Genomic DNA, 19,952 nt, shown 5'->3' with positions numbered 1-19,952 from the left:
AAATGGTACTATGAACTTTTTTAAAAGTGTTTTTTCTTATTACATCTGTCCTGATTTTCTGAAAATTGGCCTCTGACATGTGCTCCATAATAATTAAAAAGATGGAAACTAAACTGAAAATTAGAAAATCCATCCTGAAAACTAAACTGAATTAAAACAAGTAAAAAAAATAAATAAAAGCGAATTAGAAAATACAAAAATATAACTGCAATGCGCACACAGCAGCTGGAGGTAGACACAGGAAGTGATGATGGTGCTGGTGGTGTTAGAGGCAGTATTGGTCAAGTTACTTGAAAAAAGTAATCAGTAACTAATTACTGATTACTTCCCCCAAAAAGTAATCCCGTTACTTTACTGATTACTTATTTTCAAAAGTAATTAATTACTTAGTTACTTTTTAAAAACACTATTTACAACCTGAAGAGGTGATAAAGCGATAGATCTTTCAGCCCAATTCTACTTTTTCTGCATAATCCATCATACAAAATGTAATCAAATGGAAAAGTCTCTTTTTAAAACTTGTTTTATTAGTTTTAACCTTTTAACTTTATGCATCAAGCAAAAATTTAATTATATGCAACATTGACTGGAAGAAATTTGTTTAACATTTAAACTTATTTTGTGCACATTCCAGCACATAAAATAAAATAATTTTTTTTGTGTGTTTACACTCACTCTTTCAAATAGATGCAAGTAAAACACAGCAGAAAATAAATAACATCAAAGACTCAGCGGCCCTGTTGCTCTATTTTCACCTGTAAAGCAGGACTGGCGGTAGGCGGAGGTTTACCCTGGTGCAGGTGTGCCGCAGCGGTCAGTTGAAGAATCCGCGAGTTTCTCTGTGAGTTTCCCATCACGTCGTTGTGCACTCGGTGCTTGCTTGGAAGTTTAGGGGTTTTTTTCGCTGTAAAAATAAGTTTTCTTCCCACGCACAACGGACGCTAATGTTTTTGTCACTTTTTATGGAATCAAACTCAAAGTAAGGTCAGTACTTCCACGCTTTAAACGCTGCACGCTCATACTCTCTCCTGCACTCCATATATGATCCATTGTTGATCTGCACACAGCTGTTGTCACTAACGTCGCACTCGCTTACGTCACTGTCGTGAGACATTCTCGCAAAAAATCACTGTTTTAGTAACGCAGTAACGCAGCGTTCCTACGGGAAAGTAACGGTAATCTAATTACCGTTTTTGCAATAGTAATCCCTTACTTTACTCGTTACCTGAAAAAAGTAATCAGAAGTAACGTGTTACTGCCCATCTCTGGTTAGAGGTGGTGTGATGCTGTTGCACCGTATGAGAAGAGAACTAAATATAGGAAAACATGGTGCAGACAGCCCACACACACACATCCTCGGCGTTTCTTCCAGCTGAGCTTTTCCCCGCTTCATTAGGCTAACCGCCATAAAAATAAAAACTCCCAGAATGCACTGAGCCTGTGCGTGCACTTACACACTCTTTCACTCAGCAAACAAACCCGCTAGCTAATGCGGAAATTTTCAGTCTGGTCTGACTTTGAACTCGGGCTCTCCAGACTGGTGGTGCCCAAGGAATGGGAGTGCTTATGCAGTAGGGGGGAAGGGGGGTATTTAAATTTAAACTACCAGGCAGTAGACCTACGCCATGCCCGCTCAATCCAAACAGCTCACAACATTAACAGCTCATGTATGCAAGAGCTGCCAACAGAGTCGCTGTGTGCATGTGGTAAATGATAAATGGACTGCTGTTTCTTGAGTTCACTATCTTTAGATAGATTCCCGGCTCTAACTGGAAGAGCCACAGGGATCAAACCGCTGACCTTCCACTTAGCAGATGACCTGCTCTACCTCCGCCCGCAGACTCTAGAGGTGCCCCCGGATGTGAGATTTGCAGTCAGACCCTCTCAAACTATCAGGATAAAACATTTTCTCCAGGTGCAACCAAAAACACTCCTGTAGTGTAAGATATGTACTGCAAGTAAAACATAATTTACCATCTTTGGAAACTTTGAGAGACGTCCTAGAAGTCCATTTCAATTAATTCTGCAACAAAAGTCATCAAACATCTAAAGATTTGTTGTTTTACTGAGTCACATATCAACTCTTAAATCTCCACCAAGTAACCTGAGCCTGCAGTGTGGCTCTGGAGCCTCACTGCTCTCCCCTCCTGATCAATGGTCAATGAACCTCTTATGTGACACTGCATAATGACTTGCAGCTATTTGGCCTCATGCGTGTTCTTCAGACCTCTTAATTCTCCCTCGGCTCCCACAAGCCAACCCCCCTCCTTTTCCTGTCTTCATCTCTAAGTTTATGTTCACCCTTTCCTTCCATACGTTACTCCTTGGTGTTTTTTTAGCATACCACACGAACCTTGTGGTTGCTCTGTGTGTGTCTGTAGCATGAGGGAGGGGTTAAAACTTTTCAGCTTAACTGAATAATGCCTTCTTTGTGAGCTTCAGCTTTATAAATTCCCAGTTGCATGCTTTCCGTCCTTCCACACCTTAACTTTCTTTGCGGACACATCACCCCTGAGCCCTCGCTCGTCCATCAGTCCACGCTGAACACCATGAGAGCTGGGTTGAGACTGTTGCTGCTGGTTTCGGCAGCAGCTGTTTGTGTTTCAAATGCTCAAACCGACAACAGCAGCGACAATGACAAGCAGCAGCAGCGCAGCATCTGGGATGAACCCATCAGATTCAGCACCAAGACCAAAGACTCCTGCACCATGGTGGTGTCTGCACCAGAGAACTACACCCGCCTTCGTGTCTCCTGCAAGGGCCAAACCCCAGGACGCTCTTACTACTGCGACTTCCAGGGAAAACCCACCCTGTGCCGGGCCTACAACCAGAACCCTCGCCACTACTTCACACAGATGATGTGGGAGTTGAGGAAACTGAGCCACGCCTGCCAGGGAACTAAAATCTACCGCCCGCACATGTGCAAGAAATACCCAGATGAGACTCAGATGACCTTGCTGGCCTCCTGGCCCAAAACAGCCAACTTGAAGCCCTCCAAGCCCGCTCAGGAACCACGTAAACCAGCACTGCCAGGTCAGACCAAGCCTGTTACTTCTCCTAAACCTGTGAAGCCCAATAAGCAGCCAGGCAAGGGGCGTCAGAGCAGGAAGACTACTCCTAAGCCTGAGAAAACCAGTGATCACCCGACGGAGCTGCCTGAATCCACAGCTTCCCGTCTTGCATCCGATTACTGCTGGAAGAGCTTCCAAGGCATCTGCACCTACGTCATCAACTGGTTCCAAAACTGAGACGATACCGCAGCCACAGGTGAGTGACGAATGAAGGAAAAGAAAGGGCAGAGAGGGAGAGATCTTAGCAATGAACACGCTTATAAACTTACATTTTTAATGTGAAAATGTGACTTTTCTTTGTCATTTAAGTTTGAAAATGCTAGTACAATATGTTCCTGAGTGCTTTTTTGTTTTTATTTCAGTTGGAGTGCCCCATCCGCACTTCCATCTTTGACCTCTGTGTGGAAGCTCCTGGAGTCATTTGATCGAACTCCGAACTCCTCACGTTACAGCACCCTACAGACTGAGACCAAAACCCTTGACCTACACCTGTGTGCAATTAGCAGATGATTTCTTTCCTGTAGTGTCTTTTTTTTTTTTGAATGTGTCAAAATGACAGCAAGACAAAGGAGAAAATATAGCAGGCATGTGTTTCTGTTTGTATATGATGGAAAATTCCCTCCAGCTTTAATTGCAGAAGAGAATAAAATCCGAGTGGTGGCCCTCCTCTTTTCTGTGTCCCTCTGTTTCTTCTTCTACTGAGCTGAAACAAAGCAGAGAGCTTTCACGCTCATTTATTAAAATGAGATCTTGTTTCTTTCCACCCTTCGGCTGGAGCACCGCGACTGCTGTCCAGCTGGGGAAGCTGCTACCGTGCGACACGAAGTCTGAAAGAACCCATGAGGTGCAGGAGGTGTCTGAGCAGAGCTAAAAACGTCTTTGTATGAGCTGATGAATTGAGTCCTGAGAGCTGCTGTGTGCAGGAACAGAGGGGGTCTGTGCGCATGCCGAAGATGAGTGGAAATGGATGTGGTGGCCGTGAAACACACACACAATCTGATAAAGACGGGAGAGTTACGTCACATTTAGCACTTTGATTTTTTTTCAGTCCCAAAGACGGAATAAGCAAAAAAGAGGAAGTAGAAGTCCTGTGTGATATTGCAAATTTCTATCATTTACTATAAGTTCTATAAGTATAGGAAAAAGTCTTTGAAATTTAAATGTGTTGTAAGCTAAGTAAGCTAAGCAAAAAAAAAGTGAGAATGACAACGAGCCAAATCAAAGTGAGAGCTGTGTTCTCCGTGTTGTGCTCTCTGACCATAAGAAAACTATAGAATTTGTTTCAGGTATTAATATAAGACTAAAACAAACTCTATAGTTTATTATAGGCCTGATTTAATATAATTACAACACTGGAATGTGTGCAGATTTAAAGAGGAAATTGGAAGCACAAATATAAATATAAAAACCTGCAACTATTATTGCTGGAGTCAATCGTTCATCATTTTACTTTCTGTATAATCTTTGCCTTTAACTACCGTGGAGTAGAAAGTACTGTACTTGTGATCTGTTTTTAGGCTGTTTAACCTGTGGTGAACACAAGATGATGCTGCTGAGCTGGGAGCTCAAAAACAGATTGGGGCCCTGTTCTAGTGGTGACATGAAGGTGTGAAGAGGAGCAACCAAAAAGTTGTAGAGCTGCAGAAGTGTCCTCGCTGTGAGATTTTTCCTGAAATGTGTCCAAAACAAACATGGAGACAAACAAGCACAAAGTCATAGTTTGCATCACTTTAAAGGACTTTACACTGACTTGCAATCATTTCCTGAAAGCATACGATAGCTCTCTAAATCAAGTCCTCACCAATCTAATCCAATTTTATTTATAAGGCACTTTCAAATACCCAGCACAGGAACAAAGTGCTGTACAGAAAATAAGTTAAAAACAATAGAATAACAGAAAACAGCAAAAATAAATAAAAACATAATGCATAAAATTAAAACAGCCCTATATTAAAACAAAAACAAAAACAAGATAAAACAGCATCGAATCAACTAAAAACGACTAAAATAAAAAATAAAATAAAAATAAAAACCAACATCTCACGTGGTGTCAAAGGCCAGGGTAAAGAGGTGGGTTTTCAAGAGTGACTTAAAAACAGGTAAAGAACTGGCCTGTCTAATCTCTAAAGGGAGCTCGTTCCACAGTTTTGGAGCTGCTACAGCAAAAGCACGATCTCCTCTAAGTTTACGCCCAGTCCTGGTACATTCAGGAGCAGCTGATCAGCTGACCTGAGAGAGCGGGTGCGTGTATAAGGCTGTGGCAGCTCAGAGAGATAAGATGGGGCTAGGCCATGGAGAGCTTTAAAAGCAAATAAAAGAATTTTAAAATAAATCCTAATAGAAATGGGCAGCCAGTGACGTGAAGCTAAAATAGGGGAAATGTGCTCAAACTTTCGAGTGCCAGTTAAAAGATGAGCTGCAGCATTTTGCACCCTCTGTAGATGAGTAATATATGATGCGCTGACCCCAATATAAAGTGCATTACAGTAATCCAGCCGAGTGCTAACAAAGGCGTGGATCACTGTCTCAAAGTGCTGTCGTGAAAGAATTGACTTTATTTTTGCCAGCTGCCTGAGCTGAAAGAAGCTAGATTTTACCACTGCCTTAATTTGATTATCAAACTTCAGATCTCAGTCCACTCACCTTAAATGATTTACAATTTACAGTATTGTGCAAAACTCTTGAGTCCTCCTTTACTTCTCTATATTATAAAAAAAGGGAAAAAGGTACAACCTCTTGGAGGACACTGCACAACATTTCTTAAGGATGTGACTTTCAGATACTGTTCATCTGCAGTGGACAGTTGCTTTTGAGCCTGTTGATTCTTCTTTCCTCTTATCCAGTTTCCCCATATTTTTAAGGACTCACTGCACACCTTGTGCCACATTTTCAGCTAATAGCTCTTTGGGAATCACCTTGTTGGTGCAAAAACACTATTTTTTTGCCTGTCAAACTGTTACCTGGTATTTCTTTTACAGATTCGACTAAAGAAATGGGAACAATTCATGTGTGAGCTATGAGGAGTGGTCAGTTACTAGATACAAGTAACATGGAGTTATGTAATTTTACACTTGTGTAGGTAAAACAATCTTTTCCTATGATGGGAAATCAGAATATATGCAGTAAAATAAAATAAAAAAGACCATAAAACATTGGTCTGGATTAGACACATATGTGTGCATCACAAGAGAACTCATACCAGACTTTTGCTTATTTAAAATCCAGAACAGCAACTTTGTGCCTCTGGTCTCTCTGTAAGACTCCGTTAGTTCTGTGTTTGATCTCCACCAACTCAAGGGAAGATGGATATTTGGTTCTTTATAGGGAACTATGATCAGCAGCTTTATAATCCCTAATGGTATTTTGAGTTTAACATGGAAAATTAAAGTTATGATCCAAAGAATACAGTCTTTTTTCATAAGAATGGATTGTCCTCATGTTTAATTTTTATTGTCCTCCTTTTAATCTTGGTTATTATTAGATGATCAAGAATCTTTTTATAAAAACAGGGGAAAAAAGAAGAAGAAACACAAAACCTGCGAACATAATCTGGGGACGTATCTCCTGAAGACAGCAGAGGGTTGGAGTTGTAATGGTAATCAGGCTCATGGTGGCTCTTTAGGATCAACCAAGAACGTGTACTGGCATGCTGACACATCACCCACTGATCATCTTCACTTCTACTCACTGTAAGAGGTGGAAAAATCCGTTTTGGGCATGTCATAGCAAAACATAATCTGATAAGGAACTGCTGCCACATTTTCTCATTTAGATTTCTATAGTGCTCTCTCTCTCTCTCTGTGTGTGTGTGTGTGTGTGGGGGGGGGGGGGGGGGGCGTGCGTGTGCTGGACGGAAGCAGTGGGCGTGATAGTACCTATGTATGAAAGCCATGTGGCACGCCAGTAGCAGCACAAGAAGAAGTTTTACGCACAGCAACACTAGCCATTGTCGGTAAGTTAGGAACAGCACCTCGGTGTTGAGACATTTCAGCTGCACTTTTTTTGAGTGTCACCATTTATAGACATATATTTGCTTTCAGGTGGAAAGTTACTCTGCTGAAACACATCATGCTGCTACTAAAGGCTTCAGCTCCCTGGCTGCTGCTGGCTTTCCTCGGACAACTGGTCTCTCTGTCCTGCGGTGCCCGAAAATCGGACAGAGCCGTGTCCAAGGTGGGTGTAGCGGGTGGCCGGGGAAAGTTCTCCACAAAGGAAAGGATGCAGTGCACGTGGGTCGCCAGCGAAGTCAGGGACGCGGTCCAGCTACTGGTCAAATGCGAGAACCCGGAGGCGCGCGTCACAGGCGGGATCGCCGACCTGCGCTGTGAATACAACGCCAAACCCCGGGGTTGCCCGGGTTACCTGTCCGAGCCCCTAAACTTTTGGAAGCAGGTGGCACGCGCGCTTAAACGGCTCCAAGGTAAAGTGTGCAAGGACGAGCGCGCGCTGGTGAGGGCCGGGATGTGTAAGCGCGCGCCACGAAGTGCGCACTTCAAGCTGGACATCTCGAGCTCCCGTGTCTCCGCTCAGTCCGGAGACCCGGGGACTCAGCCTCCCTCACCGCCCCCATCATCTCACTCCACCTCCACTGCAACGACAGCGTGCATGAGGCGGCGCGCGGACCACGGCAAAACGGCTGAAGAGTACTGCGGCAGCTCTTGGGCCAGCGTGTGCTCTTTCTTCCTGTCCATGATGCAAAGCGAGGAGGACTGCTAGCTACAGGACGCATGAGCGGCTTTTTTGTGTCTTTTATTTCTAATCAGCAATAATCAGATTATTCTCTGTGCGCATGCGCACCAGCTTGAGTCTACAGATTTTACTCAGGTGATCTTATTAGGGCCCGAGCACTGAGAGTGCGAAGGCCCTATTGTATCTGCTCCGTTTCTTATTATTATTATTATTATTATTATTATTATTATTATTATTATTATTATTCACCCCAAACAAGGGCCTTTTTGAGGGCCTAAACATGCTCAAAAACTCATGAAATTTTGCACACATGCCAGGTCTGGTGAAAAATTTTGTATTTTAATGGTTTTACTTATGAGCACTGGGAAATGGCTCTAGAGCGCCACCTATGCCTTGTTAAATGCAGCCCTACGACCACATGGTTTGAGCTACATGTATGAAATTTGGCACACATGTGTATCATTCCAAGACGAACAAAAAAGTCTGTGGGCCCATTGACGCAAACCCAACAGGAAGTCCGCCATTTGGAAGAGAAGGTGACATTTTGGCTCTAATTTTGCCATTTCCATGCCTCGAACTTTAACGAACTCCTCCTTGGGATTTGGTCCTATAAACTTCAAATTTGGACAGTGTCAACTACACCCTTGTGCCATGTTAAATTGCGGAGCTTTTGAGTTTTCACAATACTATGAGGCCGTGGCGCCATGGCGAATTTCGATGACTCGCCATGAAAATCTTATTGCCTCTCATTTTGTCATACATTTTCTGACCTTGACCAAAGAGCACACATATGATAAGGCTCCACCCCTGAACATATTTCAACTGCCATATTTGACACCAGGGACAGCGCCACCTAGTGGGAACAGGAAATGTCATGTTTTACACTTTGGGGTACAGTATAGTGATGGGTGACATCTGCAGCCTCAAATTTCTCCAGGAAAGCCTTAAGGAGTTGGTCTTGGGTTACAGTGAAAACTGTGAGTTTTCGCGAAAGGGTGTGACCCCAGCAGCATGGCGAACTTTGATGTCACGCCATGAAGAAACAAATTAGTATAACTCAATGAAATCCAGTCTGTTCAGTACCAGACTTTACAGGCATGATGTCAGACCCGCCCTGAACAGATTGATGTGCCCATTGTCAGAAATACGGACAGCGCCACCTAGTGGCAACAGGAAATGTCATGGCTTTAACTTTGTTGTACTGATTTTCACAGGTTGATCGTGGCCACCTCAAAAGCGGTGAATATCACCATCAGTCCCTCGTGATGCTTCAGTGCAAAAATTGTGACTTTAAACTGAACGGCGCACCCTGGTGGCAACGCGGTTCATCATGAAAGATGAAGTGGCTTTTGAGGGGCTTGGAAAGTTTATAGAGGCTTGAAATTTGGCACACACCTCCAAATGGATGAAGGCTTTGTTGTCATGTAACCATTTTCCTTGAATAGCGCAAAATGGCTCCACAGCGCCCCCTACAATATTTCAAAACATCAGCCCCTGCTCTGTGTTTTATCTATGAGTCTGACACTTGGTAAGCTTGTGTAAGATATCAAGATGTACAAAAAAGTCTCTTGGAGCAATATCCCAAATCCAACAGGAAGTCAGCCATTTTAAAATTAATGTGTAATTTTGATGACATTTTCCCCCCTTTTCAGGCCTCATACTTTGACGAACTCCTCCAAGGGATTTCATCATATTGAAGCATTCTTCAGTGTGTAGAATCTAAAGACCTTTGTGATGTTAAATTGCGAAGCTTTTTCCGTTCAGGGAAACGGGGTGGTCATGGCGGCACGTAGAGTTTCAATCACTCGCAAAAAGCAGTAATCTGCTGTCACTAAAAAACACAATGTCCAATCTCTCCCAAAGGTCGCAGGTGTGATGAGACTCGAGCTTGGAAATGTTTGTTATGCTATTTGTCAATAATGGTTAGAGCGCCACCTAGTGGCATGACTATAATCCTGGTTGAATAAGATGAAATGTTAGCTGGTGATTAAAAGCATGAAATCCATCAATGTGACATCACATCGGACGTGCCGGTTTGAGGTGTTGGCAGTGGCTCGACGTGCCGGGGGTGCGAGGGCCCTCATAACGCTGCTTGCAGCTTTAATTTATGAGTTGAGTTTGACTCAACAGATCAGAGCTGAAGATTTTAGTTTCTTGGAAATGCCATAATGTATGGGCAATTGTGAAAAGTAAGGATTTTCTGTGTTACTCTGGCATTATTTTTTATCCTTGTGTTTTATCCCATAAAGTAGACATGCTCTAATTACCTTCACTGTTAGACATTCATCATCCATGGACTTTAATTTTGAATATTTTCTTTCATGTTAATACATTAAAATATAACATTGTGATAATTTGTACATGTATAATCGAAAAAGACACGTTTATTGCATGATCAGACATAGTCAGAGCGATAGGTATAAAGTGTCAGTTTCTCTGTGTGTTTATGTATAATCACCTCATGTTGTGTCATTGAAGCGCTGTTCTGATCCTAGGATCTAAAACCTAGTCCCCGACCTGCAGACAGGAAACATTTTAATGCTTTTGCAAGTATGATTAACTGCACTGCTGTTGTTACTTTAATGTAACTGACCCGAATGCTTCTTCCACTGCTGTTTGTCTCGCAGAAGTGCTCATTATGATGAGTTGTCTGTTTTCTTCTACCTCTGGTCATCATTCAACCACTAATGGAAGAATCTGTGTTTATCCTCCACATTTGTGTTTTTTAGTCCTTGAGCAATTTGATAAACAATATAAACAGCAAACGTGTCAGATTTTGTCTTTTCTTGTCCTCACTAAGTCTTATTTCATTAAAACAGTGTTTCCAACAGTTCCAACTTTTTACTCAAATACTTTTTGTGCATATTATTGTTGGCTGGAGTGACTGTGTCTGATGATTGGAAGATTGGTGGTTATTTCTCCGGTTCACCAGTGTACATTCTGAGATGTCCTTACACATTGAATAACAAGCACTGGGTGACTGTGGCTCGTAGTCTAAATGAGCTCTGATTGCTCAGTAAGAGCAGTAAAACCATGTGTTTTATATATTCAAGTCCATTTGCTAGTCTCATTAATCATAGTCAAGGAACTCATCATCAGTGGCGGTTTTTGATATGGGCAACATGGGCCATGCTGCATCATGGCATTGGCAATTTGCGAGGAGTAAGGGCGCCCTCCATTTACCAGGTGCCCCTGCTGCTTGCTGCACAGGGAGGAGAGGGGCGGGACAGCGGGGGATTCTCTAAAACAAATAAAAACAAAAAAAACCAGGGCTTCCAAAGTTAACATCACGATTAATGCAATTAATCCACCTGGAGAATGACTCAAAATCCCTGAAATGTCTCTGTCAACGCATTTTGGGCAGTTTGTCCAAAGTTTGTCTATTTTGCTCACCAGATAGATTGATTGCGTTAAAAAATTTTATTGCATTAATCGTAATGACAGCGTTAACACGTTGACAGACCTACAACAAACACAAAACCAGAAGACGTTATGATAAAGACTTATAATTTGCACCGATGTGTTTTCTAAATTCTATCACTCACATATAAGTGAGCGTGAGGGCCCTCGGTGCACCTGCTTGCTGCTGCTGCTGCTCACACACAACCTGTCGAAAGGGGAGGGGGTGTGCTGCTATCAAATAGTGCAGATTTCATTCATAATGTTATCAATGGATAACAATCAATCATAACATTATCAATTCATAATGTTATCAAGCCCATTATGTATTAATTATTCTTTCCTGGGTTGTTTTGAAATCCCAGAAGAAGAAAAAAAACATATACAAAACTGATTCCACTAAGGTGTAGGTCTGTTAGATATTGTTGTGGGGTTGGGTGTTGATAGTGGAGTGCAAAATTACTGATGGAAGATGGACAAGAAAAGGTCAAAGCTATAAGGTCCTCAGTTTAGAAAAAAAGAGAAAAGAAGAGGAGAAAAGAGCGAAAGATACAGGTAAGCAGATGTGTCTTTGGATAATGGCATGTATTATGTACCCTGAAACAAGATAACATTCATCAGTAGGGACTGGGAAAACGTTTACTTTTGTCAGCCACTCGGCTATGATGGTAAACAGTAGTCAGAGAGTAGACACAGATGTGGCTTAGTTAATCTTTCGGACTGTGTTCAGCATAGTGTTAATTAGCCATTAACTGGAAGAGGTGTGTTGTTGATTTGTCTGCTATTCTCAATGTAAGACGAATTATAATGACTGTTTGTTAGCCATTTGCATACTCTCTCTCTCTCTCTCTCTCACACACACACACACGCAAAAAATATTTATCAGGTCAAATTTAGTATGGTTCCGACAACAGTTGTCACAATAAAATATGTTAATTTGCAATCCTTATATATATATAAATGTGGAGCGAGTGTTCGTCCAGGGCACCAAACAGGCCCCTGCTCATCATGTACAAATAACTGCTCAGACTGCTTTAACGTTTTAAAAATGTTCTTACTGCTCTTGGCTCCATATGATGTCAGTGAGCGTGGCTATTTCTAATATGATCATAGGGCACACAGCAATACATCTGCTGTTTAAACCTTCTGTTTTTGAGGGGCACCCAATCAGAAGTTGGGATAGAGATAGAGGGAAAAATATAAATAAACTGAGGGACTGGTCTAAGCCACGTATGAGATAAATAAGGACTAGAATGATCTGTGAAATTATGCATAGCTGCTCTACAAGTCAAAGAATAACAATGTGGATTTGATAATGTACACAAACAGTCTCTGTGCAGCGCACATATCCATCCATTGTATCCATCCATCCTCTTCTGCTTATCCAATCCAAGGTTGGGTTGTGGGCCTTATCCTAGCAGGGCAAGAGGTAGGGAAAGTTCGCTAGTCTCTCACAGGGCTAACAACAGGGCTAACACAGAAGACAGATAACCCTTCACACTCACATTCACACCTACAGCCGTCTTAGACTAGACTTAGGGACAGGGGGAACATGGAAGCTCCTTACACGTGTTTTAAGCTTGTGTTTTAAAGCCCTCCAACAATTTTAAACTTTGTATCTGACATTTGTGCTGAACAAAACATCTTCCACCTCACAATCAGAGCACACTTCAGTATGGTCGATGAAATGATTTGTGAACTACACCACACAGAGTTGAGACCCAGATGACTTGCTCTGAGGTTAACACTCCACAAAATCATGAAAGACTCAAATGCATAACCGGTCCAGTTGTGCACGGCATCCAAACAGGAGGCTTGTTCCTGAAGTTTCCTGCAGAAGCCTCTAATTATCTTCTCAGTGACAGCAACCGGTGTCACGAACGCTGGTTCTCACAGAAATATAAGTAGTAAGACTCGAATGTTACAGATGCGTGCACTCATGTGCGTATATGTGTGGTCCCTGGACAAGGGAGTGTTGCCTCTGACCTCTTTGCTCCCTCAGACAGACACATAAAAGTTGTCTGGAGTGTGACTTCCACCTTTTCCACATCAGTCCTCTCTCTCAGACGCCATAAAAGAGATGCTCAAAGACAAACTGTTTGAACAAATCCTTCATCACAGCTCAAGGGTGCAATCAAGTGTCACCACACAGTCAGAGGTTAAGGGTGAAGTAGGAAATAGTACCACCAAAATGTCTCCCCACCTCTATTTTTAGTCATCTTGTGGGTTAATTTGTTTTACCCAGGAGTGAGTGCAGATAATAAGGAAAATCCACAAGCAGGATACAGGGATCAGATCCTTAAATGTTTGCTTAAGGTGATCCAGTATCCAGAGCCAATTCACTTTATAAGCCATTTGTAAGTGGATTCTTCCACTCAAATTCAAGGACTGACTTCTTTGCCGTGTCTGTAAAATTACTGCATATTACAAAAATATCACACACAGGAATATTAATGGACGCCTAATAGATTATTATACTTTATTATACTTTAACCTTTCTTACACATAGAATTTTTTTTAAATCCATGATTTTGACTTGATATTTAATACGTCATTTTTTAATCTTCTGTTTGTGCTTTTATATATGTGATCATGCCTTTGTGTATGGAGTTTCCATGTTTTCCCTGTGCCTGCATGGACTCTCCCAGTACTCCAGCTTCCTCCCAGTCCAAAGACATGCTTGTTAGGTTAATGAGTTATTCTACACTTGGCGTAGGCATGAACGGTTGTCTTTCTCTGTGCGTTAGCGCTGTGAGAGTCTGGTGACCTTTCCACAGTGTATCCCAACTCTCACCCTTTGACAGCTGGGATAATGCCCACCCCAGCTTTGGATGGGATAAGTAGAAGAGGACAACTGGATGGATGGCGGGAGGGATGGATGGAAAACCTCATAAAGACTGCTTCTGTGTTTTCAAGAGTTTCAGTGTGTTAAAATGAAAAGCAAATGAGAGCAAATACTAGAGGAAATTCAATCCCAGGCACTTTGGTGGCGTTGTCGGATGACTTGAAGATACTCTCGATGGTCAGCAAACTGATGAAGTATATCAAACACACATATGAATTTATATGTGATTGTAAGATTTGTAGATATTGGCTTGTAGTAAGGTGTGAGGTGTGATTAGGTGGGTGTATTCAGAGGAATTTGCTTGTAGTCCCACCTCACAGGTGTTTGAGCACACAGGCACACACACAAAGTTTTTCCTTTAGTCAGTTAATATTACGTTAAAAAAAAAAAAGCATTCAAATATTATAATATGTCCTTCTCTTGTGAATCCAGAGTCACTTTGTGAGCCCTCTCGACCTTAAACAGAAATCTATTTAAAAAAAAAGAAATGTGTTAAACAAATTGTACCTAAAGTTTGGGCTTCTGCCAAAGAGGCTTGCAGACACTGTTAAAGAAAGGAAATCAAACAAAAATTAATGGTAGTCTTTTTGTTTCTTTAAAATTCATGAAATACTCATGTAAATACATGTTGTACAGTATTTGTGTAAAGCCTCTTCACAGCATGAGGAGCCCTGTTAAGACTAAGGATTATCTGAAACTGTTACTCTAAGCCCTGATGAGGTGAAGAAGCCCCTGGGGGGAGACTCATTATTATCAATAATCATCAGCTCATCTGAGTCATATTCAGGTATGTGCATCTCCTTATCCTTCCTGTATAGGTTACACTGGGCACGTCTCGTCTTGTTTATTCCTCTTATAGAGGATACTATAGCTGTGAAAGCAGCAGCCTTTGAGTCCTTGGTTCAAACTATTACATCACCTTCTTTAGAAAACCCCTTTGATGTGTTCCCATCTCCTCTTCAGTCAGTCTAAAGACACAAAACCCTTTTGTACAAGTGTATTCCTGATGAATAATAATAAAAAACATGTGAAAACACGTTTCTAAGTCTTCAGTTCAGCACTTTAGCCCTGCTCAGAAACATTTAGACTTTAAGACTTTAATGCCAAAACAGCTGGTTTTTCATAGACTTGTAAAACTGTTACAGTTTTTCTCAGTCGCTTTGGTGCGTTCCTCAGATCAGAATTGAAATTGTCATAACTATTAGTTCAACCTCCACAACACTCAGCCATTTGTGCACATCATAGTAGCAATTTCTCCTCTCTCTGAACAAACTGCAAATGATTTTGGACATGAATCAGTTGCTTCCATACATTTCCCTGCTGCTTTCTGACATTTCCATTTGCTTATGTCATGTCAGTCAAAAGTAATCATACCTATGGATGCTGAATAGTCGTTCCCAATAAAACTAATAGTCATACATCCATTGCTTGAGTCATCACACACAAAATTGTTGAACTAGTTATCACATGCCAAATATTGGCCATCTGTCAAGCAAATCCTATACCTTTCTGTATCATTTTCCCTGGAAATGTCTCCGAAATTGAACAATTGATCTCAGGTGAATTACAGCTGTCACTCATGAGGAGGCGTGTGAAAGTTTAGTTGTAACCAATGACAAACAACTTGTTCACTGTCAATTATGGATGAATCCTGTGAATCCCCAATTGGCAAGCATATATAAACTGCGCAGGAGCTAGTGTGTACCATTTCTACACTTCTGTGACACAAAATGGAAGGTCAGCACCGTGGAAGAGGGGTGAGGATGCAAGGAGGAAGGGGAAGGGGAAGAGGGAGAAGAGGCAGATATAGGCGGATTCCTAATGAAATAAGGGCTACAATTGTGGACCATGTTGTCAATCACGGCCTCACCATGGAGGAGGCTGGTCGAAGGGTGCAACCCAATATTGGAAGAACTACTGTCAGTTCAATCATTCAAACATTCCGTAGGGAAAACAGGTATGCAAACAGTAATACACTGTACTGTACTGTGCCATCTCAGACACATCACATGTTACTGTACTGTATTTGCAATTTCACAAAAAGTTCACTCTGCACCACATAGGATTGTAAGACAACCTCGCGGAGGCGGAAGAGGGCCCCTTTTTACCCCACAGCAAGAAGAAGCCATTTGTGCAATGGTCATTGCAAACAATGCAATAAAGCTGAGAGACATACAAAGCGCTGTCATAGAGAATTACACGGTATTTGGCAATATTGAATCTGTTCCAATTTCAACAATTGACAGAGTACTCAAGAAAAATGAAATCCACATGAGCAAATGGCCCTGCTAGCAGCCATGGATGCAGCATGTGACGACATCACAGCAGGGTCCTGCAGAGGATGGATTCGCCACTCCAGGAGATACTTTCCTCGCTGCATTGCGAGGGATAACATCTGTTGTGATGTAGATGAAAATATGTGGCCAGACAGACAGGAACGTCTGGATGTGCCAGAATGATTTACTGTACTGTTACATGTGCTGTTTATTGTTCACATTAGTGCACAGCTCTACCAAATGGGTGATTTTATGTTTACATGTATTCTACAGTGCACAAGTGACTGTAGCATATTTTTCTTTTGCACAATTCTGTAGGATTACAAACACTTCTACACAATGGAAATGTGAAACATACGTATTCAGTGACTCAGTTACTCCCAAGACTCCCATAACATCTACAGTGACTTTACTGCACATTTCAGATGGCTGTACAGGTAGGCCATAGTGCTGTCGTCAGCATTTTCAGGTGTCACCAATTGTTTTTGCAATGGGAAACACTGAAATTATAAACTGTCATAGTGGAAACATGACAATGCCATTTGACTATCTTGTTCATAAAGATGGTGTCAAGACTTTTCATTTTGATGGCACTGACAGTTTCATTGACATGGATACTTGCTTTTGAGGTATGGATAATCAATTCTGTGCATGTGACGTGCTTTTGCAGGCTATCCACTAGGTTTTGCAGTTTGCACTAATTGTTTTGGGAAATGCACTAACTGCTGTGCAAATGTTAATGGTGTTCTGAGAAACGCACCAAAGCGACTGAGAAAAACTGTATTACCATGCTTCTGCATAAAGATGCAGACACATACCCTCAGCATGACTTGATGAAAGCAGATGAGAATAGCAGCCACGTGACCTTTTATCAGACTTATTAAATCCAAGTAAAAGTTTAAAAAAAAAAGATTTTAATTCTATTTTGATTTGAGTCTTATCAAATTGCAAGATGATAGATAGATAGATAGATAGATAGATAGATAGATAGATAGATAGATAGATAGATAGATAGATAGATAGATAGATAGATAGATAGATAGATAGATAGATAGATAAATAGATCAACTTGTACCACAGTGACGGGAAGAGAAAAGTAGGAAGAAACAGCTCATCATACAAACAATACCACATCATGTCTGTGAAGGTTCTCAGTCATCCAGGTCATCGTAGTCATCGTAGTCATCGTAGTCGCTTTTCTTTGCAAGCTCCTTTGAATACCACATCATCTTTCAAACATGGCACAAGCAACATTACAGTACATGTATGCACAAAGGTCACACATTCAAAGTGTTTTTTGATAGTGTGACAGCTGAAAAAGGTATCGGGATGATTTGTGAAATGTACAGGTCCATACCTTCTGCTCAGTTCAAGAGTTTCTTGAAGCAAAGAAAGGAGATATTCTTCAGTGCTTTTCAGTTATTAAATACAACACTGAATACTAATGCACAAATAAACAGCAACTGAGGGAGGTTTCAGTAAAGCCCTGGCAGAGCATTTTAAGGGAGGAAACCATTTAATTTATTTCTTATATTTCTCCAGTTACCTTTGCTGCCTATTCCAGCTTTATCCCAGTTGATGAGCTTTTCATTAGTGTACCTACACCAGACAGTACCATATGACATTGCTAGCATTTTACATTATAAATGAGCCATCTTTCACCTCTTGAAACATAGACAGTCACAGACACAATTAGGCTGCACAACGTTTGTCACAAAGCCATTTATCTTTCATTGATTTGCTTCTTTCTCTGGACACATTAACCAGCATCTAATCCTCTTTCTTAAACAAACTTCCCATCAGATTCTTTTGTAGTTCACAGAGCCTTGGCCAGTGTGTGGAGCAGGGGGAGGGGCTGCATGTCAGACGGGAAAAATATCAAAGCACAGCTCAACGCTCAACCAAATACCCATGACAAAATCTGAAAAAGCTGACTGTTCACATGCCCGCTCATAGTCTCCCACACCCAAAGACACACAAGGCAACCAGGTAGGAGGAGTCAAAGGTATTGTTCTTCCAGTGACTCGAGGTGGTCTGACCCCACACCCAGCTGTTTGGACCTCATTATTGGCTGCCGGTTTCTGTGGCAACAATAAATGCCAACCTCTTCCATGAAAACAATGACAGAGTATCATAACAAGACCTGAGATAATCCCTCCTTTATCAAACACATACACTGAGGCGTGAAAAGCACATTCCTCTCACTTTTATCGTTAGTATGCAGGTATTGACTTAGCTGAAGTCAATACCTGCATAGTGAAGTTTACAGTGAACATCCATCCAGATCGTTTGGTAAAACGAATGCAGTAAAGCTTTTCATTATGCCTCATCACCAGTAGATGATATATATGATATACATGCAGTAGTGGTTTAATCTGACCTTTTCCTTTAGTAATGATGCAATAACATAAAACGCTCTATTGCAGGTAAGAGTTAAAGTGTTTTTTTATATGTAAAATCTGAATCTGTAAGTAATTTCAATTTTAAGATAAATTGAGTAGATAAAGAACATATTTGGCTCTTATATGTAATAGCCTTTTTTGTAAATGATATACATATATATATATATATACACATATACACATACATACATATATACATATATATATATGCACACAATGGAAAATGAGTTTGACACCGTTGGCTTAAAGGGAAGACAGCCTTAAAGGAAGAGGAGTCAAACCAGGGATGAACAGAAGGGCTGCACCAAGGCCCAATTTAAAATAAATAAGTATTTTATTTTAAATTACTTAGAATTGTAAATCATGCAAAGCTGTTTCAGTACAGTACAGGAATAAAAACATGCAGCTCTTCTGTGATGTTGAAGATGAACACTGAGTAGTGAGTGACTTCCCCATCTATCAGCTGAAGAAGACGCCTACAGAGGGTCAGAGCTCAGCAGCTCACCTCATCTCTAACAAAACTCCTTTGACTCCCTCTTGTGGTCATGAGAGGTCAATACATATGTAAAAAACAAAAACAAAAAAACAGCATACTGGCTGCAATATTATTAATGAGACACCACTGAACTTCATCAAATTAAGCATTTATTATTGGATATATATGTTCTCCCATACAAAGTAGACAATTGCAGTCTGACACTTCAGCATAATATTTTGTTGTATAGTGAAGGAACACTCCTGCCTGGCACACTTCACAGTACAAAAAACACACACAGAAAGGAAATTCATCACTGTGTACTTATGAGTAGTAAGACTGAGCGATGAACTGAACCAATGTCCAAGTATGACGCCATGACCCAGTTTAAAATGTGCTATAAAAATGTGGTTTTTGCAAGAACCTAATAGGAACAAAAGCTTTGATTATATATATATATATATATATATATATATATATATATATATATATATATATATATATATATATAGAAAAACACCCAGCACGCCCCTGCGGGCGGTTTATCCTTCAAGCTCAGGTCCTCTACCAGAGGCCTGGGAGCTTGAGGGTCCTGCGCAGTATCTTAGCTGTTCCCAGGACTGCGCTCTTCTGGACAGAGATCTCCGATGTTGTTCCTGGGATCTGCTGGAGCCACTTGCCTAGCTTGGGAGTCACCGCACCTAGTGCTCCGATTACCACGGGAAACACTATTACCTTCACCCTCCACATCCTCTGGAGCTCTTCTCTGAGCCCTTGGTATTTCTCCAGCTTCTC

General features: G+C 41.3%; 2 protein-coding genes across 2 annotated transcripts; both read left to right on the top strand.

Annotated features, from left to right (window-relative positions):
- The first annotated feature begins 2,385 nt into the window (after positions 1–2,385).
- On the top strand, positions 2,386–3,740 carry fgfbp2b (fibroblast growth factor binding protein 2b). Its single transcript, XM_026169334.1, has 2 exons — positions 2,386–3,267; positions 3,434–3,740. The coding sequence occupies exon 1, from the start codon at positions 2,463–2,465 to the stop codon at positions 3,246–3,248; it is 786 nt and encodes a 261-aa protein (XP_026025119.1). The 5' UTR covers positions 2,386–2,462; the 3' UTR covers positions 3,249–3,267; positions 3,434–3,740.
- A 3,212-nt stretch (positions 3,741–6,952) lies between these two features.
- Positions 6,953–7,953, top strand: LOC113023312 (fibroblast growth factor-binding protein 1). The gene is made up of 2 exons (XM_026169333.1): positions 6,953–7,023; positions 7,112–7,953. Exons 1-2 carry the CDS (start codon positions 6,953–6,955, stop codon positions 7,785–7,787), a joined length of 747 nt encoding a protein of 248 aa, XP_026025118.1. The 3' UTR covers positions 7,788–7,953.
- The last annotated feature ends 11,999 nt before the right edge of the window (positions 7,954–19,952 follow it).

This window comes from Astatotilapia calliptera, chromosome 6 (assembly GCF_900246225.1).
Source record: "Astatotilapia calliptera chromosome 6, fAstCal1.2, whole genome shotgun sequence".
In the NCBI taxonomy this organism is placed as follows: Eukaryota; Metazoa; Chordata; class Actinopteri; order Cichliformes; family Cichlidae; genus Astatotilapia; species Astatotilapia calliptera.
Note: the sequence above shows the minus strand (reverse complement) of the source record. Positions and strands in the feature narration are given on the sequence as shown.

What these genes read in the sequence shown, in the direction of transcription:
- LOC113023312 (XM_026169333.1), top strand. Translation starts at nt 6,953, where the DNA reads ATGAAAGCCATGTGGCACGCCAGTAGCAGCACAAGAAGAAGTTTTACG. An exon ending in AGCAACACTAGCCATTGTCG is followed by an intron (nt 7,024 to 7,111) that starts GTAAGTTAGGAA and finishes ATTTGCTTTCAG; the next exon opens with GTGGAAAGTTACTCTGCTGA.
- fgfbp2b (XM_026169334.1), top strand. Translation starts at nt 2,463, where the DNA reads ATGCTTTCCGTCCTTCCACACCTTAACTTTCTTTGCGGACACATCACC.